Source organism: Zootoca vivipara, chromosome 3 (genome assembly GCF_963506605.1).
Source record: "Zootoca vivipara chromosome 3, rZooViv1.1, whole genome shotgun sequence".
Classification (NCBI taxonomy): Eukaryota; Metazoa; Chordata; class Lepidosauria; order Squamata; family Lacertidae; genus Zootoca; species Zootoca vivipara.
Window position 1 is genome coordinate 34,288,565 of NC_083278.1, and position 20,289 is coordinate 34,308,853.

Below are 20,289 nucleotides of genomic sequence, written 5' to 3' on the forward strand. Positions count from 1 at the left end.
ATATATCCTTCCACCCTTGATATCCATTGCTGGGTAATTGATGTAACCAGTGGTCCCTTGTGGGGTGACTGATTATAGAAGTTGCACAAGTTCAGGTTATCAAGTGATACCTTATAGTTATCACCCAAATAGCACAGTTTCTGAACTTACCATCCATTGATTGTGCTAAATGGCACACTGTGTTTCCTAAAATGTCTTGTTCTGTACAAGATATTAAGCACGAACCCACCAATCCCCTCACCCACATTTTCCCCCAACCATAGTGCTTATAGACCCACATTAGTAAATTAGCTATGATTCCATCATGGTGCATCCTGATTTTCAAAAGTATAGGTATAGCACGCAGCTATACTTCTAGAGTAGGAACACTCAAAACACTCTAGCAAAATTAAGCAAAAGACTCTTACCATGAACATCACTACCTGGAAAACTTCACCTTTAAGGGGAGCTGCTTCAATATGGTAGAATCCTACACTGCAGGGGGCATGTCTGTGAATAATGTGGCCACATGGGCTGGGCTGACCATTTGCATATTTCCCCATGGAATTGACATGCTCTCTCACAGTGTACTGATTCCATGGGAAAGACCCATGTGATCAGCCCCACATAAGTGGTTTTGCACTATTCACACATGTGCCCATGCAAGGAAGTATCATATCACCTTGAAACAGCTCCCATGTTTTATGGTGTGTGTGTGTGTGTGTGTGTGTGTGTGTGTGTGTGTGTAGGGATGTTAACTGAACATGGGAACAAGAGGCTGTGACCTGATACAGCACCACAAACATCTGATATAAATCACTCTCAAAAGAGGCATACATAAGGGGGCTCTCTGAATCATACTTTGAAACTCAGTTATAATGCCTAGAAAATATAAGTATGATTCAGTCAAAGTGAAGCACTGTTAAGTCCCATTGGTTTTAAGCTAAGGGTGTGCTTTAAAATCTTCAGAGTAAATCAAGGGGCATAAGAGGATTTAACTTTGGTTTAATCAGTGGCCCATGTACAGCTGTAAAGTGTACATAGAATTCCAAAAGATATTTAGTCACATATCTCTTCCAGCAGCCCTGGACTTTATTGACAATTCCAGCAGGTTTATTATATCAGCTTCTTCTGACCCATGCGCTTTTAGTCTGCTTCTTAGTCCCAAAGAATTACCATAGAACTGTGCCATAGTCTGCTGTAGCTCTTCTTATATATATATATATATATGCAGTTTGCTTTAGCATATACTTCAGTGCACTTACTTTGGTCTTTAGAAAACAGTACCCTCTATCCTTTGTAAAAATACGAAGAGGTGATGATTATGAGGCAAATGGGAAGAGGAGGTGAATATTTAACTCTCCCCCAGCTTCTTTTCCAAAATCCTCGCTTGAAAACGCTTGCATAATACCGAGGAAACAGTGGTCCAGTTTGCATGCCATGCTAAGCGAAACTATGGCTTGGTGATTACAGACAAGTGTGTGGCAGATATCCAGAGCAAAAATCACAGGCACTTCAAGTCTTCCTCGATCCTGGCGTTGCAGTGCTACCTGGCACTAAACTATGGTTTGGATTAGTGGTGCATATAAATGCAGACTAATGGTTTGTCTAGCTCAGGCATCCCCAAACTGCGGCCCTCCAGATGTTTTGGCCTACAACTCCCATGATCCCTAGCTAACAGGACCAGTGGTCAGGGATGATGGGAATTGTAGTCCAAAACATCTGGAGGGCCGAAGTTTGGGGATGCCTGGTCTAGCTCCTCTCCCAAACAATGAGATGTAACCAAGGCTTCCTCTTGGTTTACCACTTTTGGTGTTTGGGGGAAGACAACTTATGCGGCTGCATGTAATGCTAAGCCAAACCATGGCTTACCTATTGGTAGTGCAGCAGCAACAGGACCAGGTGAGGAGTGAAGCAGCCACAATTTTTGCTCTGGGTACTCACAAATTTGCTCGTTCTCACCAAGCCATAGTTGGGTTAAGTGTTATATGGAAACTGGGCCATTCTGTAGCTTGCATACTGCAGAATAATTTGTTTTACAAAATACTGTGCGCTTTTTTCAACATAGTTACTAATATCCATCTCTTACTTTTTTTCATCCTGGTTTTCTTTTCCTTTTTGGTACTGATCATTGCATATGTGGTTCACTGTGCGGCTTTTCTTTTCTCTTGGTTAAATTAATGTTGATTCTCCTTCAGTAGAATCATTAGGATCTTCTAACATGCATCATAGATTTACCTGTACGCATTCAGAAATTAATAAGCTTGATAAAAAAGACTTTTGGATATGGCATTCATTTGTTTCTGTGACTCAATATTATTTCTGGTTTATTTTCTTTTTATGTAAAGACAAATTAATAATAAAAAAGAGAGTCTAGAAATAAAATCCTGGCTGCATGTCATGTCATACAATTATTTCTGAAAAATGGTTGAAATTGTTCAGAATAATGGATTTGTTCTCTCATTGAACTCATCTTTGCCCCCTGCAAAAAACACAAACAAACAAAGTTACTAAAAATGGGGGTGGGGTGGAAATGTGTGTGTGCTAGGGAGTGACAGATTGTGTGTGTCTGATAGCAGGCAATACAACATGTCCAAACACTTCGGGGTGAAATTATGCTGCATTCATGTGCCTACTTATCACTCTGATGCTCACACAGAACTTTTGCACTTGCAGACTGTCCCCTTCACTTCACTAGAACATGGAGAACTAGTTTTGTACATGCATCGTTTGCCCCCTTCCATTGAAAGGCACAGGGAAACCTTTGTAGAATGAAGAGATCTATATATCTAAGCAGTGAAACAAACCTGTATAAGCATATCTAAAGACAAGATGACATGATCTCTGCTCCTGCAGAGATGTGGATCGATTTTGGCTTATTGTAAAACTGTCACCATCTTGCATCTCCATGCATCTTATTTCTCTTTCAAAGTATGATCAGCAGGATGGAGGTGGGTGGGAAATACGTTGCCGAATCACGACTAAACTAGGGAGCTGAGTGCATGGTGAAGGAAGGAGACGGTTATCATATGTCACAGCAAGCACACAGCTTATTGCAAGCAGGTCATCATGGTCATTGGTCCTAACAGCACAAGACTGCAGCATGACTGGTCTGTTCCTTTCCAACCACAAGTTATGCTTTCCTCCAGATTCTCCTCTCTTTAGGCATAATGGATTGTATAATTATAATGCAGGTAAGTGTTAAATGGATTCATGAGCTGCTCCAGTCAATAACTTATGCTTTTGAAACCCTTTTAAAATTGATTTTTAATATTTATTTAGAGCCTAAATTATCCTCAGTGCTTTGAGGAAAAGTAACAATGCTTTAAGGACCGAGCCCATGTGAAAGTAAAACCATATCCCAATTTAGTACAAGGCGTTAAATGTCAACTCAGAGGTCTCTGGCCCACACCTACATGCCTGCAAGCAGATTTTCCCATCCTCTTTCAAAGGAAGCAAAGAGAATCCAAAATCCTTGTTCGTGTTGGAGTTTCATTTGCATGTTGTTCCCAGACTCTCAAGGAACCATTGTAGCAAAACAAGGCACTTGTCTGGCAAGATTGTGTAGAGTTGAGGGAATGGAGCAAAGCAAAGAAAAGGTATTTAAAACAACATCATCTCCCATTCATTTCAATCAACATGAAGCATAGGCATTGGTTCAGTCTATAGAAAAAATTGAACCCCATGCACATCGGTGGAGCGTGGATATGCCCACCCCATTCTGCCCTCATTTTCGGGCCACTTCCAGGTCGGCAGCGACGAATGTGTGTGTGTGATCACATATCAATCAAAGAAACGTAAAGTGGTCGCTGCCTGTATTGGAATTAGTTATATAAATATTCACCTGTTTGCAGCTTAAATGTGCATATAGAAATTTGAGATAAATTACTACATTTAGATTTGTCTGTAGGGTAATCAGATGCAAAGGAGGACAAAGGTCCAAGGCATTTGATACTTGTGATAGGGAAAGAGAAAGAAATTTGATTCAGTTTGCATTTATAGGCATACTCTAGGCGTACTTCACAATTTCCAAAACAATGAGCAACCAAAATGCAGCCATTCTTCAAAATTCACACTTGCCTGAATTTTGCAATGCAGTTGTCCAGCCATCTACCTTGTATGTGTAACATATACCAAAACTGTGCATAAAAATAGTGAAATTAACATAAAAGCACATTATATTGGTGTAAATTGCTTTGCAAAAACATGTATGTTCGGCAAAATTCCATACATATGTGTTCATTAGAAGTTTGCTGATGAATTTTCTTTATGATGCAGAAGCTGAACTTCAATGTTGAACAAAACTTAATATTAGAAAAAATAAGAAACTGTGAGAAACCAAAATTGACAGGTTCTCCCATCCCTACTTATGAGGAAGAAATTGAGGTTAGGTGAAGCTTGTTATGTACTGCCTTGAGCATTTGTCCTTTGCATTTCAGACAACCTGCTCACAGTGCTTGTCACTGCCAATAATCAAAAAATGCTATACCCAGTCATATTACATGCGTTCTGTTTTTTGATAATCAAATTGCAGAGACCCACACAACACTGAAAATGAAAATTTATTTCTTACTTACTTACTTCACCAAACCTTTCTTAGGCATTACAAATATAGGCCATCATAAAACATCCATAAATAATTTTTAAAAATATATATATACAAAAACAACCATGTAAAATATGTAATAATGAGGATTTTCATTGGAATTTATTCCCGCTAAATAGTGCCATTCACCACTCTAAGAGATGCTATTGACAATTTCAATAATAATGAAAATTTCAATAATAAGGAAGTACTATTAAGAATAAGAAAACACTATTACTGAATATTTAGATTTTAACGCTAGTACACTGTCAATAGGTCTTTGTGGGATAAATGATCATTTGCATTCAGTGTATAGATCTAATTTACATAATGAGGAACAAATTGACTATGGCTTCCATTTTGGCCATTCCTTTAAACTACCTTGACAAAAGCAAAAGCAAATGTCAGGTGTGTAGGAAATTAAATAACATTTAAAAGCCTTACTTGGGAGTGTACAAGATTGTACTGCAGCAAGATCTTTACCATGGTTTAAACAGGTCCCAGAGTATTGAATCCAGAGGAAGTTGGCCATGCTTTAGTCCCATTGAAATACATGGGAGAAGTCTGTCATGGATAATTTGCCATGACCTATTAGAATTATAATTTTTTATGTGCTCCATTGATTTCAGTTGATGGCTTGAAAAAATTCTTAATGCTTTAAACTTGATAGTAAGTCACCTACAGACTGCTTTGTGTTAGGCAACTAGCTAACTAAACATGACTGATTTCCTCTGGATCCAACCTTTAGTCAGTATTATTAGGGCTGCAAGACAAATATCCCTTTCATATATGTATATAGGGCATAGCTGCCAAGTTATCCCTTTTTTTAAGGGATTTTCCCTTATGCTGAATAGGCTTCCTCGCAAGAAAAGGGAAAACTTGGCAGCTATGATATAGGGTGGGTTAAGTAAATACACTCAAGGCCTCCCATTTCACGGAGGAGGTGAGAATATTATTGTTGTTATTACTATTATTATTTATTATTTACTTATTTGTTTATTTATCCCCTACCTTTTCCCCTGACAGGACTCAAGGTGGCTTACATATAAAAATGAGAACTAGTAAATACTTAGGAAAAATACAGCAACCATTAAAAAAACAAACTGAAGGAAAACTATATACATATAAAAATCTATTAAAGCAAATGAGTCTTATGTAACCAGCCTTGGTCAGCAATCTGCGCAAAACCAAAACTATACCGTGATAAATCCCTGAAACGAGATATTGATCAAGTGAATGATAATAAAACTAAACTAATAAATTGTTCAAAAAAACAAAATTAGCTTAAATCTCCCAAAAGAAACCTTGATATAGAAAAAACATAAATTTCTCAAAGAAACCTCTAAATGAAGTAAACCTTGACGAGGTGCCGGCTGAGTGACTTGTTTCACTGGAAAATATCCATCTGTTTCCTCAGAAGTAAAATGTTTAGGGGCTGAGGTTTTCTTATCAAAAACTAGACAGGAACTGTAGACTCTGAAAAGAACTGAAAGCTACACCGCAGTCTGGGGTAAAATTCCCCAAAATAAGGCAGTAAAAGCTCTCCTAGTTGTGATGTTATAACGCCATTGCTAAGACAGTCTTAGCAGTCTTAGCAATGGCGTTATAACATCACAACTAGGAGAGCTTTAACAGCCCTCTACCTAATATTTTTCAAATAGCTATGATATCCATTATTTGAACTGTCACATAGGATTAGCTAACCTTTGGTTTAAACAAAACTAGAGTCTTATACCAAGGTTTCTTTTGGGAGATTTAAGCTAATTTTGTTTTTTTGAACAATTTATTAGTTTAGTTTTATTATCATTCACTTTATCAATATCTCGTTTCAGGGATTTATCACGGTATAGTTTTGGTTTTGCACTGATTACATATTCCTGTGATTGTCTTTTTTGCCTATTTGGTTAGCAATCTGGCTGCAGCTCTTTGAGCCATTTTAAGTTTCGGAGCACATTTCAAAAGCAACACCACATAGAGTGTGTTACAGTAATCCAAATGGGATGTAACTAAGATGTGTGCCATTGCGGCCAAATCACACATCTCAAGGACTAGGTGCAGCTGATGCACTAGCTTCAACTGTACAAATGCAGAAACCTGAGCATCCATGCTCAGGGTTGAGTCCAGGAGCACACCTAAACTGTCAGCCTGTATCTGTGTTAGCCCATCCAGTGCAGCCTGAATCCCTATTCCCTGTGTTGCCTTCTAACTGACCAACAGCACCTCTGTTTTGTCCGGATTAAGTTTTAATTTGTTCCCCCTTAATTAATTTGGAATATGGGAAGTCAGTTTTTTTGTAACACAGGCAATAAGAAAAATCGAACTTCTTCTTCCCAGTGTATATCTAGTGCTTTGTGTAACTGTAAGGAGAAGAAGCCATTCTTTATTTAGAAAGCACAAACTAGGGTGAAGAAGTTTCATATTTTAAACTTTTGGAGCTTTTTCCAGTAGGAAAAAAAAGATAGATTAAAAAAGAAAAGGCATGTTACAACCGTCAAGTTTTTTTATTTAAAAAATGGAGGGTGGTTGGGGTTTTTTTGCTGTCATCCCTCCACTTTCATTTTGATGTGATAATTATAATTCATGTGCATTCATTTGTTCTTCTGTCATCTAAAATAGATTTCTCTGTTGGTGTAGGGTCCAGAGAGCAGTGCAATTTCTAGAACAATGAAAGGCAGCGGACTAAAATGGTGAATGCCAGTAAAACCAGATCCCAGTTTCTTTGTTTTTAATGCCACATATTACATGACTTCTTTTCTTTTCCAAGTGTTTATTTTCGACTCTGCTGCATATTTTTCCATAGGTGCTTTATTTTAGTGAATCTTTTATTTTAAATATAAAATATCATTCTTATTATTTTCTAAATGATGCTTGCATGCCATTATTATTATTATTTTACTACAAATCTATATTAATACTCATTGCTGTATTCATGTTTGTTTATTGTCTTGGATACAGGTGAATCTGGTGTGGAAGAGTGGGCCCAGTGGAGTACATGTTCAGTTACTTGTGGTCAAGGGTCGCAGGTGCGAACCAGAACTTGTGTATCACCTTACGGGACACACTGCAGCGGCCCTTTAAGAGAATCAAGGGTTTGCAATAACACTGCCCTCTGTCCAGGTAGTGTTAGCAGCCAATCAATGAAATTGTGGATGTTATTGAACTGTTTTAATGCTAAGCACTTGAAATGCTCTTTAAAGATGTGACGAACTCACTGGGACTTTAATTTAGGACAAATGACTGCAATTATTAGTCATCTGTTAAAACTTTATGGTGTATTCATGCTTTTGGAACTGTCAACGAGCTTTGAGAGCATATTTTCAAGTTCCAGCTTTTTAAAGCAAAAAGCCTCTGCTGTCACTCTGCTATACTTACTTGGGCGTAATAGCCCTGTAATATTTTGTCATACCTTATCGGTTTACATGACCACAACGTTAATCCGAAGCTGAGGTAATTGAACATGAAAAAGACAGCTGGGCAATGAAAGGTTCTTGCCTCGTCTCTGCTTTGTATTGAGCCAAGTCAAAATGATCGTTTCCACCTCCGAATCATGGAGGCAAGCAAGTTGTGTGAAGCCTTTTGCCAGATGCTATGACAACAGAGAATTCAGTGGGATGATGGGAAGATGCTGCCTGTTAACCCCCATTTGTGGATTTGGCTTCAGGCAATTTAGGCTGCATTCACAATGCAGTTTGTTCCATTTTCAGAAAGTTTCCCTAACTGTTAATTTCCATATTATATTTGAGCTTTCACACAACAGAAAAGCCATTTCTGGAACTATAGTGGAGTACGGTGGAGCTTTAGTTTCCATATTATTTACAAACCTTTTTTTTTTAACCTGAAAGCAAATAACTTGGAAGCGAACTCTAAACACTATATTCCACTATTGTTCCAAAATAGGCTTTTACATCACGTGAAAGGTCAAGCATAATGCAGAACTTAACAATTAGGGGAAAGTCATGTAAATAGAACAAGCTGCCATGTAAACACAGCCTTATAGCTTGCACCTCTGTTTGGGTTTCTTTGTACTATCCCATCTCCCCCACCCCAAAACATTCACATGTACAATCAGGGGTTTGCAGTGATTAGTGGTCTGATCATTACTACATTTCCACTTTAACAGTATAGTCTCATATTCAAAAATTAGCATCACTGAGTTCAATGGAGTGTGCCAGTGGATCGCACACCCTGAAAGTAGTAGAGGATACTAGTGATATTAACTCTGGCGACATCAAATAGTAATGTCTGCTAGTATTTCTTTCCTCAAGAAGAAGTCTCAAGGAATCCAGAGGCTCATTCTCTAGACACACCCACAACTTTTCTGCCCAGCTCTCACACAGCATATGAGAATGGCTAGATTTGCACATGAGGAAAAGAAATAGGGTCGGTGCAGATATAACACTGACTCAAACCTGACCATGGTTAAGAAATGAGAAGTCACATAGGGTTGCCATATGTCCTCTTTTTTCTGGACACACCCTCTTTTTCATGGGTACGTAAAATGAGAGTCGCCATAGTGATCCATAGTTTAAAGTTGTTGTTTAGTCGTTTAGTCGTCTCCGACTCTTCGTGACCCTAGAAGTTGGCAAATGTGTCCTCTTTTTTGCTCTTCTAAATATGGCAACCCTATCATCTCATCTGGTCCACTCTCAAAAGGCAATTCTCCCTTTTCCGATACCATGTTTAGAGGAAGTGTTGACATTGAGCTTTGCCACCAGGGTGAGGATTTGAGAATGCCCTTAACTTTTGCATAATGTTGCACTGAAATCCTGGTTAAACAGGAACTTGGGTTTGAGTTACTTATGGTTAAGTGAGTGAAGGAACTTGATCATTGTGGTGGGACGGGGAGGACAATATGTTCCCAACACTGGCTCCTGATCTCTTAATTATCGCCTTCCAAAAGAAAACATGTCTGAAGCTGAGCATAAATTTCTATCCCGAAGTGAAAGGCACTAGTTAAAGTAGAATATATTATCTAAGTAAGCAATTAGCTTTCATGAGAATGACTATCCATAGCTGATGGTATTACTTAGGGATGTGTTCCATATGTCTGCACATATATCACTGAATCAGAAAACTGTAGAGGAGAAGATGAATCCTAAGAACTTCAGTTTTCATTTTTAAGTGCTGCTATTTGTGGATGAATATATATATATATATATGCAATTATCCAGCCAGAAAACAAGAGGAGGTTGGAGGCTTCACAATAATAGAAAAATTACTCCTCACACATTTTTCTCTTCTTTTTTATCTCCATCACTTTCTTGTCCCTGTTCACTTATCTTTTATCCATGCCAGATACTTTTATCCCAATCTTGATACTGCAATCACTGGCAAAACATTCAAGATGACTAAGTCAGAGCTTTAACTTTGCACCACTTCCATTTATGTATAACAGAACACAAAATGTTTATTTCCTTTGCATAGAATTTGGATTCCATTTTAACCAAAAATTCACACACCTTGTTTCAGCTGAACCCTTCAGATATAATTATAGAACGGTTGGACCAGCATTTGTGGCTGCAGTGGGTAGAAAAGGCAACCCTATACTGTTTTACATCAGAAGGATGTGATCCTTGATAGAGCTGGTGGAACCCTTCTTGGAATTGGCAATTGTCAACATGCTTTGATAAATGCAAACACATTTTGATAAACAGGATTTTTCATATTTGAACGTAGTTCGAGGCATAATAATGGAGATAATTTAAGCCACTTGGTATCTGATTCAGCACTTGATAACCAAAAGTTCTGATCATGTCACCAAGGGAAATATAAAAATATTAAACATGCATGGACCCCTGGTTGACCTCTGCTACACATTTTGGATATAATGTGTCATTGGTGGATGCGAATGTAGAGAATAGCATTCAAAATTGTTCATTATCATGTTTATATGAATTAGACTCTACCTAGAAATATATCAGTTATATATTATATCAAATGTGCATATGCCAGGTGTTTCCAGGGTAGGCAGGCATAGTCCTGGCATTCCACCACATGTTGACTTGATATCCTTCCCCTTTACTTGAACAGGGCTAACTCCTCACCCCACTTGTGATGCTTCCTCTGAAAAAACTACTTGCATACAAAGCTCCATTGATAGCAGACAAGCAAAACTTGCTCTAGACATTTTGTTCATTAATATTTTACTGAAAATGAAATAATTTTTAAAGGAATTTAGCCTCTTCATGTCTTAGGCTTTGACAGCGTTTGCAAATAACCTGCTATTATTAGTGTGCCTGTTCCATTTTTAAAATCGATAGATACGGGTCGAAAGAGGTAAACGGAAAGGAAAAGGTGTTTATGAGTATCTTCTTCATTGCAATTAGTATAGACATTGGACACAATTGTAGGCATACTTAGGCTTAGTTCTCACTGAGGTGGTAAAACTTCGCCTGGACTTTATAGAATGAACTGCAAGTGGTAGCAGCTCACATGATTTTGTGAATATATCGCTGCACCTAGAGAAATGTCATGTCAGGGAGAGACAACTAGGCTGGCACCCTTATCCCTGGCATCTACTTTTCCTTTTGATGGATACAGGGGTATCGATTTCTGAGCTCTCCTCTGCAGTTGGAAGGAACATAATCCATATGCAGATTTATCACCTGAATGAGAACTGAGTCATAATAATGTCCCATTGAAACTGTGCTTGTATGTGTGTGTGTGTGTGTGTGTTTGCATGCACACAGCTATAGGAAGGAATTCAACATCATGCTATTATAATCTTTCTGTTAGCACAGGCACAGCAATCTCAACTCTCCCCTTCCCAATGCTGTTCTGGGAGTTCTCCTGACCTCTCTCAAAGCCAATGGGGGGCATGCAGGGGGAAGAGAGGAAGAAAAGTCTCATTATGCTAGGAGGAATTGCAGTGCTGGTACCTGCTAGCACAATCATTTAGTTGAATCTGGCCTGTTGATTTCACAGACTTAGGCGTGCTTAATGCTCTCTTGGTTGTACCCATTGATTTAATAGAGATGCTATCTGCACGTGAATGTATACAAATAGATGCAAATGAAGTTTAATGTTTATGTTTCATCTTAATTTAGGAAAGTGACTGAAGCAACCCTTATTTTTTAAATCTATGCAAGACTGATAAATGGGCAAAATTCTTGTTGCAAAGTGGCAGTAAAGTGCAACTCTATCTGAACTAAATCAAATTATGTCAGTGGTTCATGATTTGAACTCTTACAAAAAACCTTACATGGAAATTCCACTGTCTTACAGATACTTTCTCGAATCATTTGCTGCCCAGAATTTTCCTAGTCAAAACTGGGCCCTGATCAGTTTGGTCCTGTGTATAGTAAACAAATCTGCAAAAGAAGTTGAGTGATTGTTGGGTATAAGTGATTGTTTACTGGATCATGTCTATCCATCTACCTGATGGTAACCAATTTGTTTTGTATTTGTCACATGATAACTAAATACACATGACATAAAAACTGGCCCCATATAATGGGCTTTGTTACAATGTGTTGTTGTTGAAGAACACATATACCCCACTCCACTGGTTTACTTCAGGTCCAAGACAGTCCATTGCATCTCCAAAGCTCTCTAAACATTAATGGTATCCCATTCATTCTGTGGAAGAAACAGGTCTCTATCTACATTTCCTTTGCACATGTAGACCAGCTGTCCAGTGAAATGAATGGAGCAGACAACACACACAAGAGAAACATATGTATTGGGTTGAAGGCTGTGGTTCTAGCCATATCTGCAATCTATAAGTCCTACTGACCTATTACGATTATGATTAAATGAAAGGTTGCAATTATAAGCCTAGCTTGCTTATCACTAATGCTGCAATGCTCTAAACTTGGATTAACTTCTATTTGTGAATGGTGGAAATGCTGCTGTTGTTTTCTTCCTTCGGATGCTGGCCAAGTTATTCAAGTTACAGTTTTACTATGTTTGTTTTTAACCCACTTGGCTACTCATGTTATTTTCTTGTTAAAGCCTCTTTGCTTTATTACAGTACATGGAGTTTGGGAGGAGTGGTCACCTTGGAGTTTGTGCTCATTCACATGTGGTCGAGGCCAAAGAACTAGAACAAGGTCATGTATACCTCCCCAGTATGGGGGAAGATCATGTGATGGACCTGAAACACAGCATAAGCCTTGCAATATTGCTCTTTGCCCTGGTGAGCATATATAGAATAACTGTTTGCTACTTACAAGGTTTGTTTGTTTTTCCAGTGTAGTACCTTTGTGGTCTCCATTGTTGTTTTGTGAAGCTTGAGCTTAAACTCTACAAGAAGGATGCATTCATATAGCATTCTGGGGACACTAACAGGGCTAGTTAGAAAAAAGAAACTCCTGTTTTCCCTAGAAAACATCTGTGCACCTTGGATATTAAAGTTGAATGCTTGGAAGTCCTCCCAGGAGTTCTCTGAGTGTTCAGCTTGATGGCTGCAAATGCCAGCCAGCCTTTTTTGCTGGATGCTAATAATAATAATAATAATAATAATAATAATAATAATAATAATAATAATAATAATAATTATTATTTGTACCCCACCCATCTGGCTGAGTCTCTCCAGCCACTCTGGGCGGCTCCCAATCGAACAGCATTAAATATTAAAAACTTCCCTAAACAGGGCTGCCTTCAGATGTCTTTTAAAAATAGGATAGCTGCTTATTTCCTTGACATCTGCTGGAAGGGCGTTCCACAGGGCGGGTGCCACTACCAAGAAGGCCCTCTGTCTGGTTCCCCGTAACCTCACTTCTCGCAATGAGGGAACCACCAGAAGGCTCTCGGTGCTGGATCTCAGTGTCCGGGCTGAATGATGGGGGTGGAGACGCTTGTTCAGGTATACAGGACCGAGGCTGTTTAGGGCTTTAAAGGTCAACACCAACACTTTGAATTGTGCTCAGAAACGTACTGGTAGCCAATGTAGATCTCTCAGGACTGGTGTTATGTGGTCCCTGCGGCCACCAGTCTAGCTGCCACATTCTGGATTAATTGCAGTTTTTGGGTCACCTTCAAAGGTAGCCCCACGTAGAACGCATTGCAGTAATCCAAGCAGGAGATAACCAGAGCATGTACCACTCTGGCGAGACAGTCTGCGGGCAGGTAGGGTCTCAGCCTGCTTCTCACCTTCCCCCCAAAACAAATGAAACCCCTCATTGTAGAGAAGGAACAGCTCCAAGGAAAAGAGGCCCCACATGCCACCATTGGCTGGAAATGCAGAGAGTCATATCCTTCTAGGAACCATACAAGTTATAGTCTAGTCCATGATTCTCCAGTGGGAAAAGGCACTCTTGTGTGTCACTTGCTGCTGGAAAGGCAGCCCTCTTGGACCTTCCTTATTAAGAGTCCTCCACTAGCTTTGACTCCATCCTCCTTCTCTACAGCTAGGTTTTTTAGGGTCTTGGGAGAGGGGCTAGCCACAGGCTGGGGTTCAACAAAGCAGAATCATGGGTCCCAGTTCTGCTTGTGACATTTCAAGCAGGAGTGCTTGCAAATGTCAAGCATGCTTTGCTTGCATTCTCACTCCATCCTTAGAGCTGGTGTTTTAGTGTGCTCTGTTTCTTATCCCTTAACCTGGAGATAGAAGGTGGGATCCACAGAGCCATACATAGTCATTTTGCAAAGGGGTCTTCAGTCTTGTGGTTCTTAAAGAGAAGCATGGCCACATAGCAAGCCATTTTGACATGAAGGGGAATTTCTTAAACAGTTTGTAGAATGCAGTGGTGGGTTACCCAATAGACGGACTAAGCAAAGCAGGGCCACAAAAAGGGAAATATTTTTAATAATGAATTTGAATGAATAATAAAATTTTATTTATTTCATTTTATGTATTGGTATTGTTTTTATTTTAAATTACATATGGAGGGCATCATAATCTTTTAAGTGGTTGGGGCCCCTAAATATCTTAATCCAGCCTTAGTGACAATGGCACAGGAGTCCACAGCTCAAGGAAAAGAAATACCAACATCGAGTATGGTATTAAGCTTACATTAACTATCTCTGGCCACTAAAGATAAAATATATGAAACATGCACTGGATATATGTGCATCTGGTGGCCAAATGATGTCTCAAGAGCCCTGAGTGGGACTCAGAGAACAAGGAACAGAGCTCTGTTCATGCCATGGATCTTTGTGATACACAGGGTGGTTCACAGAACAAAAATGCAGATGAATAGAAAAAGGACCCCATTTCATTCTCTACCTCTGCCACACATGTATATGCTGAGATGCTGAGGGTGTTTGCAACAAGTTACAGAAGATAGCAGTGGGTTAATTAATAAGAATGTGGGAATTCAACTTTTATAAGGTGCATCTTAAAACTCATCTTTCTGATATTGTCCAGTATATAGTACCCATTGATAAATTCTATTAAATGTCTGCTTTGTACTGCATGTTGGTCCATTTGTATGAAATATTCAGCATGTTGGGGCACTGTTACCAGGGTGGAAGCAATACCACTCAAAACTTTGGACTGGCAGTATAATGCCCAGGTGATAACTATGTGATACTTTAAGTGAAATCTTTGACAGCTACTCCGTGACTACACCTGAGTAAGAAGCATAACTGCATGTACATGTTATGAGCTGCGTGGCACCTACTGTTGGGACTATACTGAACATTTCTTGTGTTTAAATTCTGCCACTCCAATGATTTTCTTTCTCCACAATTGCTACTGAAAGGAAAAGGAAAAGGAAAAAAGTAGTTTAAGATATACTTAGCTATGCCAGCAACAATCCCCATGATTTAGAACAATATTAAATGATAGAGTACCATCAGAGTTACTTAGCAAGTTTAGTAGATGGAGGCAAAAGTCAAGTGTAAAGAGCAGTTCATGGGCATTGGTAGCTAAGGAATCTTGGGTAGCCTGCTAACCATGCATTTCAACCAATTTCACAATACCTAATCATGTTTCATAAACACGTCATACTCTCTAATCATTCTTTGGCCTGCCTGTTCCCTGTAATATCATAGTGCCATAGAATTGAAATAGGAAGAAATTACATTTAAGTCATAGAATCATAGAATTGTAGAGTTGGAAGAGATCCAACCACCCACAGTGCAATTAAGTTCTGTAGGACATCTTTAGATGAGGTCACAAAATAAGCAGATTTGGTGGGAAGCCATATTTTGAGATGCTTCTCCAGTTTCCTACTCAACCAAGATGTTATTAATCCTTCATAATCATCTGTGAACAGCTGTATTCTGAGACTTTGTAAGACTTTCTTATGAAACACATTGAAACAGATCCTAGCACATGGTGCTATTTTCAGAATACATACAGGGACGATTCCAAGGATGATAATATAAGTTAGATATGTATCATGTAACTGTCTGAATGTTATGTGTCTCCCGCAATGCCCTCGTTAGCATACCCAGCCCTATGTAAAAAGCTTTTCCTGTTATCCAAAGATCTGTCCGTGCATCATTTTTGTATGTCTCCTGAACCTTAGATGAAATGAAAGGTGTACAAATTGATGTTAATCTTTGTGTAAGTTCAGAGTTTTATATTGTTGCCAACGATTCACATTTGTTTTATTCTGCTCTTCAAATGTTGTCCTTCTTTCTACTCGCCATCAGATGCATTAAGTAAACCTTTTCCTCCTTACAATCTAAGTGACCAGTTTCTTAACATCCATGTCACTCAACACAATCCTATGCATGCTTACTTGAAAGCAAGTCTATGTCTAATACGGCTTAGTCCCTACTAAACGTGTTCAGAATTGTCGTGTTAAAACACATTACAAGGGAGTATGTTGTTTCATCAATGTCCATGCTACTTGCTTACAAATGTAGTAAAAAAAAAATACAGCCTAATGTGACACTGTGTTTTGCACTGTTGCACCTAAAATAGTCTCTTCTCTTACTCTTGACCAGTATAATACAGCCATCCACCTCTCCTCACATACCATGGCTGGCTCCTTTTAAAAAACAAAGCACTTGACTAAACGGATAGATAGACTCTGAGACTTCTCACAGGGTCCTTAGGTTGCCATGCTTCAGCATTAGTATCACCCTGCCAAATCTGCGCATGTATCATGCTGCATCGGCATTTAGAAGGACTGGCATCAAGTACTAGTGGGTAGCATCAGCAAGACTCTGTAAGTCAGTGACAGGCAATCTTGTCACAAATCAAGCCTGAGGTGTGAAACAATGCCACTTGACTGTACATAGGCACCTTGGGATGGTTTTTCATCTAGTGTACTGTGATGGGGATCAAGCACTACAAGGGAGCAGCAGTAAAATCATAGTTCTGCCTTGTGAATGTGCTGGTTGTGGCTCCCATCATGGCACGGATTGCTTAATCATACAAAAAATGCTATGCCTAGAGAATCAGATTTGCTTTTTAAGGCTCCAGCTAGTGTGGGAGATATGACTGGTGAAGTGGAATAGTAGGGAGTAGCTGGCCATCACCAGCGAGGGTGACTAAAGAAAGGGGGGGCACTTTCATCCTTATAAGATGGGAATCAAAGAGTGGCAAGCAGTGAATAGTGGAGGTACTGTGTGTGGCCTAGTCTGATGTTGGTTCTGCGACACTTGAGAAGGTCAAAACAGAATTCATTAACCACATTTACCCCTCTCTTGACACACATGCACACACCACCTCAAGTTCACCCATTATATAGAAGGGAAGGCCAGAATATTCATCTCCCTCTTCTTCCCAGCATCTGGGCTATCAGGTAACCCCTGCACAGCCTTTTGCAAAATGTTTGGCGTGCTGAAAGCTCTGTATAGGTTGAACTGAAGAGAGGTTCCCTTTAGCAGCCCTCTCCATGGGCACATCAATACCCACCCACCCCAAAGACTGTGCACTCCTCATTTCTGTGCGCTCCTAATTATTTACTTGAATTGTATTTTCCAGGTTTTGTAACCCATAAGATTAATAATCTGCACTAAACAAACAAGAAACTGTCATGGTAGCCTTGCCAGTAAAGGTAATTTGGATTTTATCTCTGTTTTGTGTGTATTGCAATAGTTGATGGACAATGGCAAGAGTGGAGCGCTTGGAGCCAGTGCTCGGTGACCTGTTCCAATGGCACACAGCAGAGGAGTCGGCAGTGCACAGCAGCTGCTCATGGAGGCTCAGAGTGCAGAGGCCCATGGGCTGAAAGCAGGGAGTGTTACAATCCTGAATGTACAGGTACATAAGGTCCTCTCTAGGAGAGAGAGAAATGAAGGTTATTGTGGGGAAATATTTCAGTTTGTTTAAAAATGTTAATTTTCCTTAAAAAAAAAAATTCCCCTTCTAAGAGGTTAGGATGATGCACAATATCAACCCCACAAAGTGAGTTAGACTAAGAGATAGTGGCACTGGCAAGGCCCAGGCTCACTCAGTGGGTGGGAATTTCACCCCTGCTGTCCCCACTACAATATTCTAAGCACTCTTGACATTTCAGACCTTCACTCCATGGCAGCGTGACACATGACTGCTATACTGTAATCATGAGATACGAGACAGGACCTTTTTGGTGGTGGCTTCCTCTCTTTGGAACAAGTCTTCTGAGGAAGTTTGCCTAGTGCCAACTTTGTTATCTCTTTGGTGCCATGTGAAGACCATTTGATTGGCCCAGACTTTTTAGTACTAAGGTGGTTTTTTGTTTTAGTTTTCATGGTGGCCTTTTGGCGACCCTGCAAACTGCTTTTTTTAAAATAAAAAAACCCGTTATATATAAAAGAAATTAATGAAAAACAGAACTCATTAAAAATCAAGGAAATGTTTAAAGTGAAAATAGAGTAATGACCACACTTGCTGTTAGTGGATACATATATATCAGCAAACTTTTTCAGCAGGGGGGCCAGTCCACTGTCCCTCAGACCATGTGGTGGGCCGGACTACATTTTGGAGAGAGAGAAAATGAATGAATTCCTATGCCCCACAAAGAACCCAAAGATGCATTTTAAATAAAAGCACGCATTCTACTCATGTAAAAACATGCTGATTCCCAGACCATCCGTGGGTCAGATTTAGAAGGCGATTGGGCCAGATCCAGCCCCCAGGCCTTAGCTTGCCTACCCATGATATAAATTAAGGTTAACTTGATTTTCTGCTGTTTGCAGGGATGTCATAATGGATAATAATAATAATAATAATAATAATAATAATAATAATAATAATAATAGTAAATGCTGGGGGGGTGGAGTGTTAACTAGGTATCAATTAAGAATAGAAGCAGCAATAGGAGTTCATCTTGGACATATATTAAACGGAGAGTGGGAAGCCAATTTTGGAAAATTGTATTGAAAATTGTATTAATTTGGCAATGATTTGTAATTATTTGGAAAATCAAGAAACATAATTGGCAAAAAAATGAGAAACAAACGAGGAGCTGCCTCCAAGTGTGTTACTAAAGGTGAAAGTATACTTTGACCATAGGATCAGATGCCAAAGATGACTCTTTATAAGGAAACCATGAATCCTCCATAGATTCTGGATTCCTTACGTGTTTAATTTGTTTGGAAACAATTTTCAAATAGGAAAAAAAAATTATTGAAATACTGTATGCCTGAAAGATTAAAATACTCTGCAGGATGAGCAAAAGCTGCAAATTTCAGCTATTATAAACAGATTACAGGGATTCTTTCTTAGGCCTTTCGATATGAATATCTGTAGTGAGATAACACAGTGCCGAGGTATTAATGAAAATCATATTGAGAAAAGCATAATAGATATGAACACAAAAACCACATTCATTAACATAAAGAGAGCAGGACAAAGAAAAGTTAGGATACCAGTTTAAATAAGCACAATGTGGGATAGCTATATAAAATATTGTGCGTTTGTGGAACCTAGGAAAACATGGTTGGCACGATCAATCCACATTGACAGTGCTAATCTGCACATGCTTATTCAGAAGTAAGCCCTATTCAGTTCAGGGAAACCTACCCCCAGGCAAGTGTGTTGCAGCCTAGTGCAGCCATCTCCTTTCTGTGGAGATTTAAGCTAATTGACTTGCTTTCATGTTACCTTTCTCTTGGGGCTTGGGATGCTGGGCTCAGAGCCCAGAAGGGAAACTCTCAGTAATGTTTGGGTATGTGCCAACTGTGCCCTTAACTGGGCAAAGGGGGTGATGGAAAGTATTTGGCAGGGTGACATATGTTGTTTTCTGTATAAAGAATGTGTGCACTTTTGCTTGGGTGCAGCCAAGCGACCTTCAGGTGGTTTGAACCTAAGCCGGGTTGCAGCATCTATGCTTTGAAACTCTCTGCCTATTAACATTAGACAGGCACCTTCACTATACAGTGGTACCTCGAAAGAATCTGTTCCAGAAGTCCATTCAACTTCCAAAATGTTCAGAAACCAAAGTGTGGCTTCAGATTGGCTGCAGGAAACTCCTGCAGCCAATCAGAAGCTGCAGAAGCCCCGTTGGACGTTCGGGTTCCAAAGAACGTTTGCAAACCAGAACACTCACTTCCGGGTTTACGGCGTTTGGGAGCCAAAACGTCTGAGTACCAAGGCGTTCAGGATCCACAGTACGGCTGTACTGTTTGAGACACCTGCTAGAAACATTTTCTTTTTTATTTCATCAAGCCAATCCAGACATATAATTTAGGTTTTTTTAAAAAAAAAGTTTCCTGATTTTATCTGTGTATTACTAATCATTACTTTATATTATTTTATGTGTACACCTTTTAGAGCTTTTTTAATTATTATTATTTTCTAAATAGATGAATACAATTTTAAAATGACCATTACAATGACCATTGGCTAATTTTAAACAGGCGGGCCGGTCTAAGGGAATGGCTAAGCCAACAGTGACATT

General features: G+C 39.3%; 1 protein-coding gene across 1 annotated transcript in view; it reads left to right on the forward strand.

Annotated features, from left to right (window-relative positions):
* ADGRB3 (adhesion G protein-coupled receptor B3) overlaps positions 1 to 20,289 on the forward strand; it is a 432,921-nt gene that overhangs the window by 150,240 nt on the left and 262,392 nt on the right. The window contains exons 4-6 of the mRNA XM_035109688.2: positions 7,520 to 7,681; positions 12,537 to 12,701; positions 17,505 to 17,669. Of these exons, the coding sequence (XP_034965579.1) occupies positions 7,520 to 7,681; positions 12,537 to 12,701; positions 17,505 to 17,669 (492 nt within the window). The remainder of the gene's footprint in view (positions 1 to 7,519; positions 7,682 to 12,536; positions 12,702 to 17,504; positions 17,670 to 20,289) is intronic.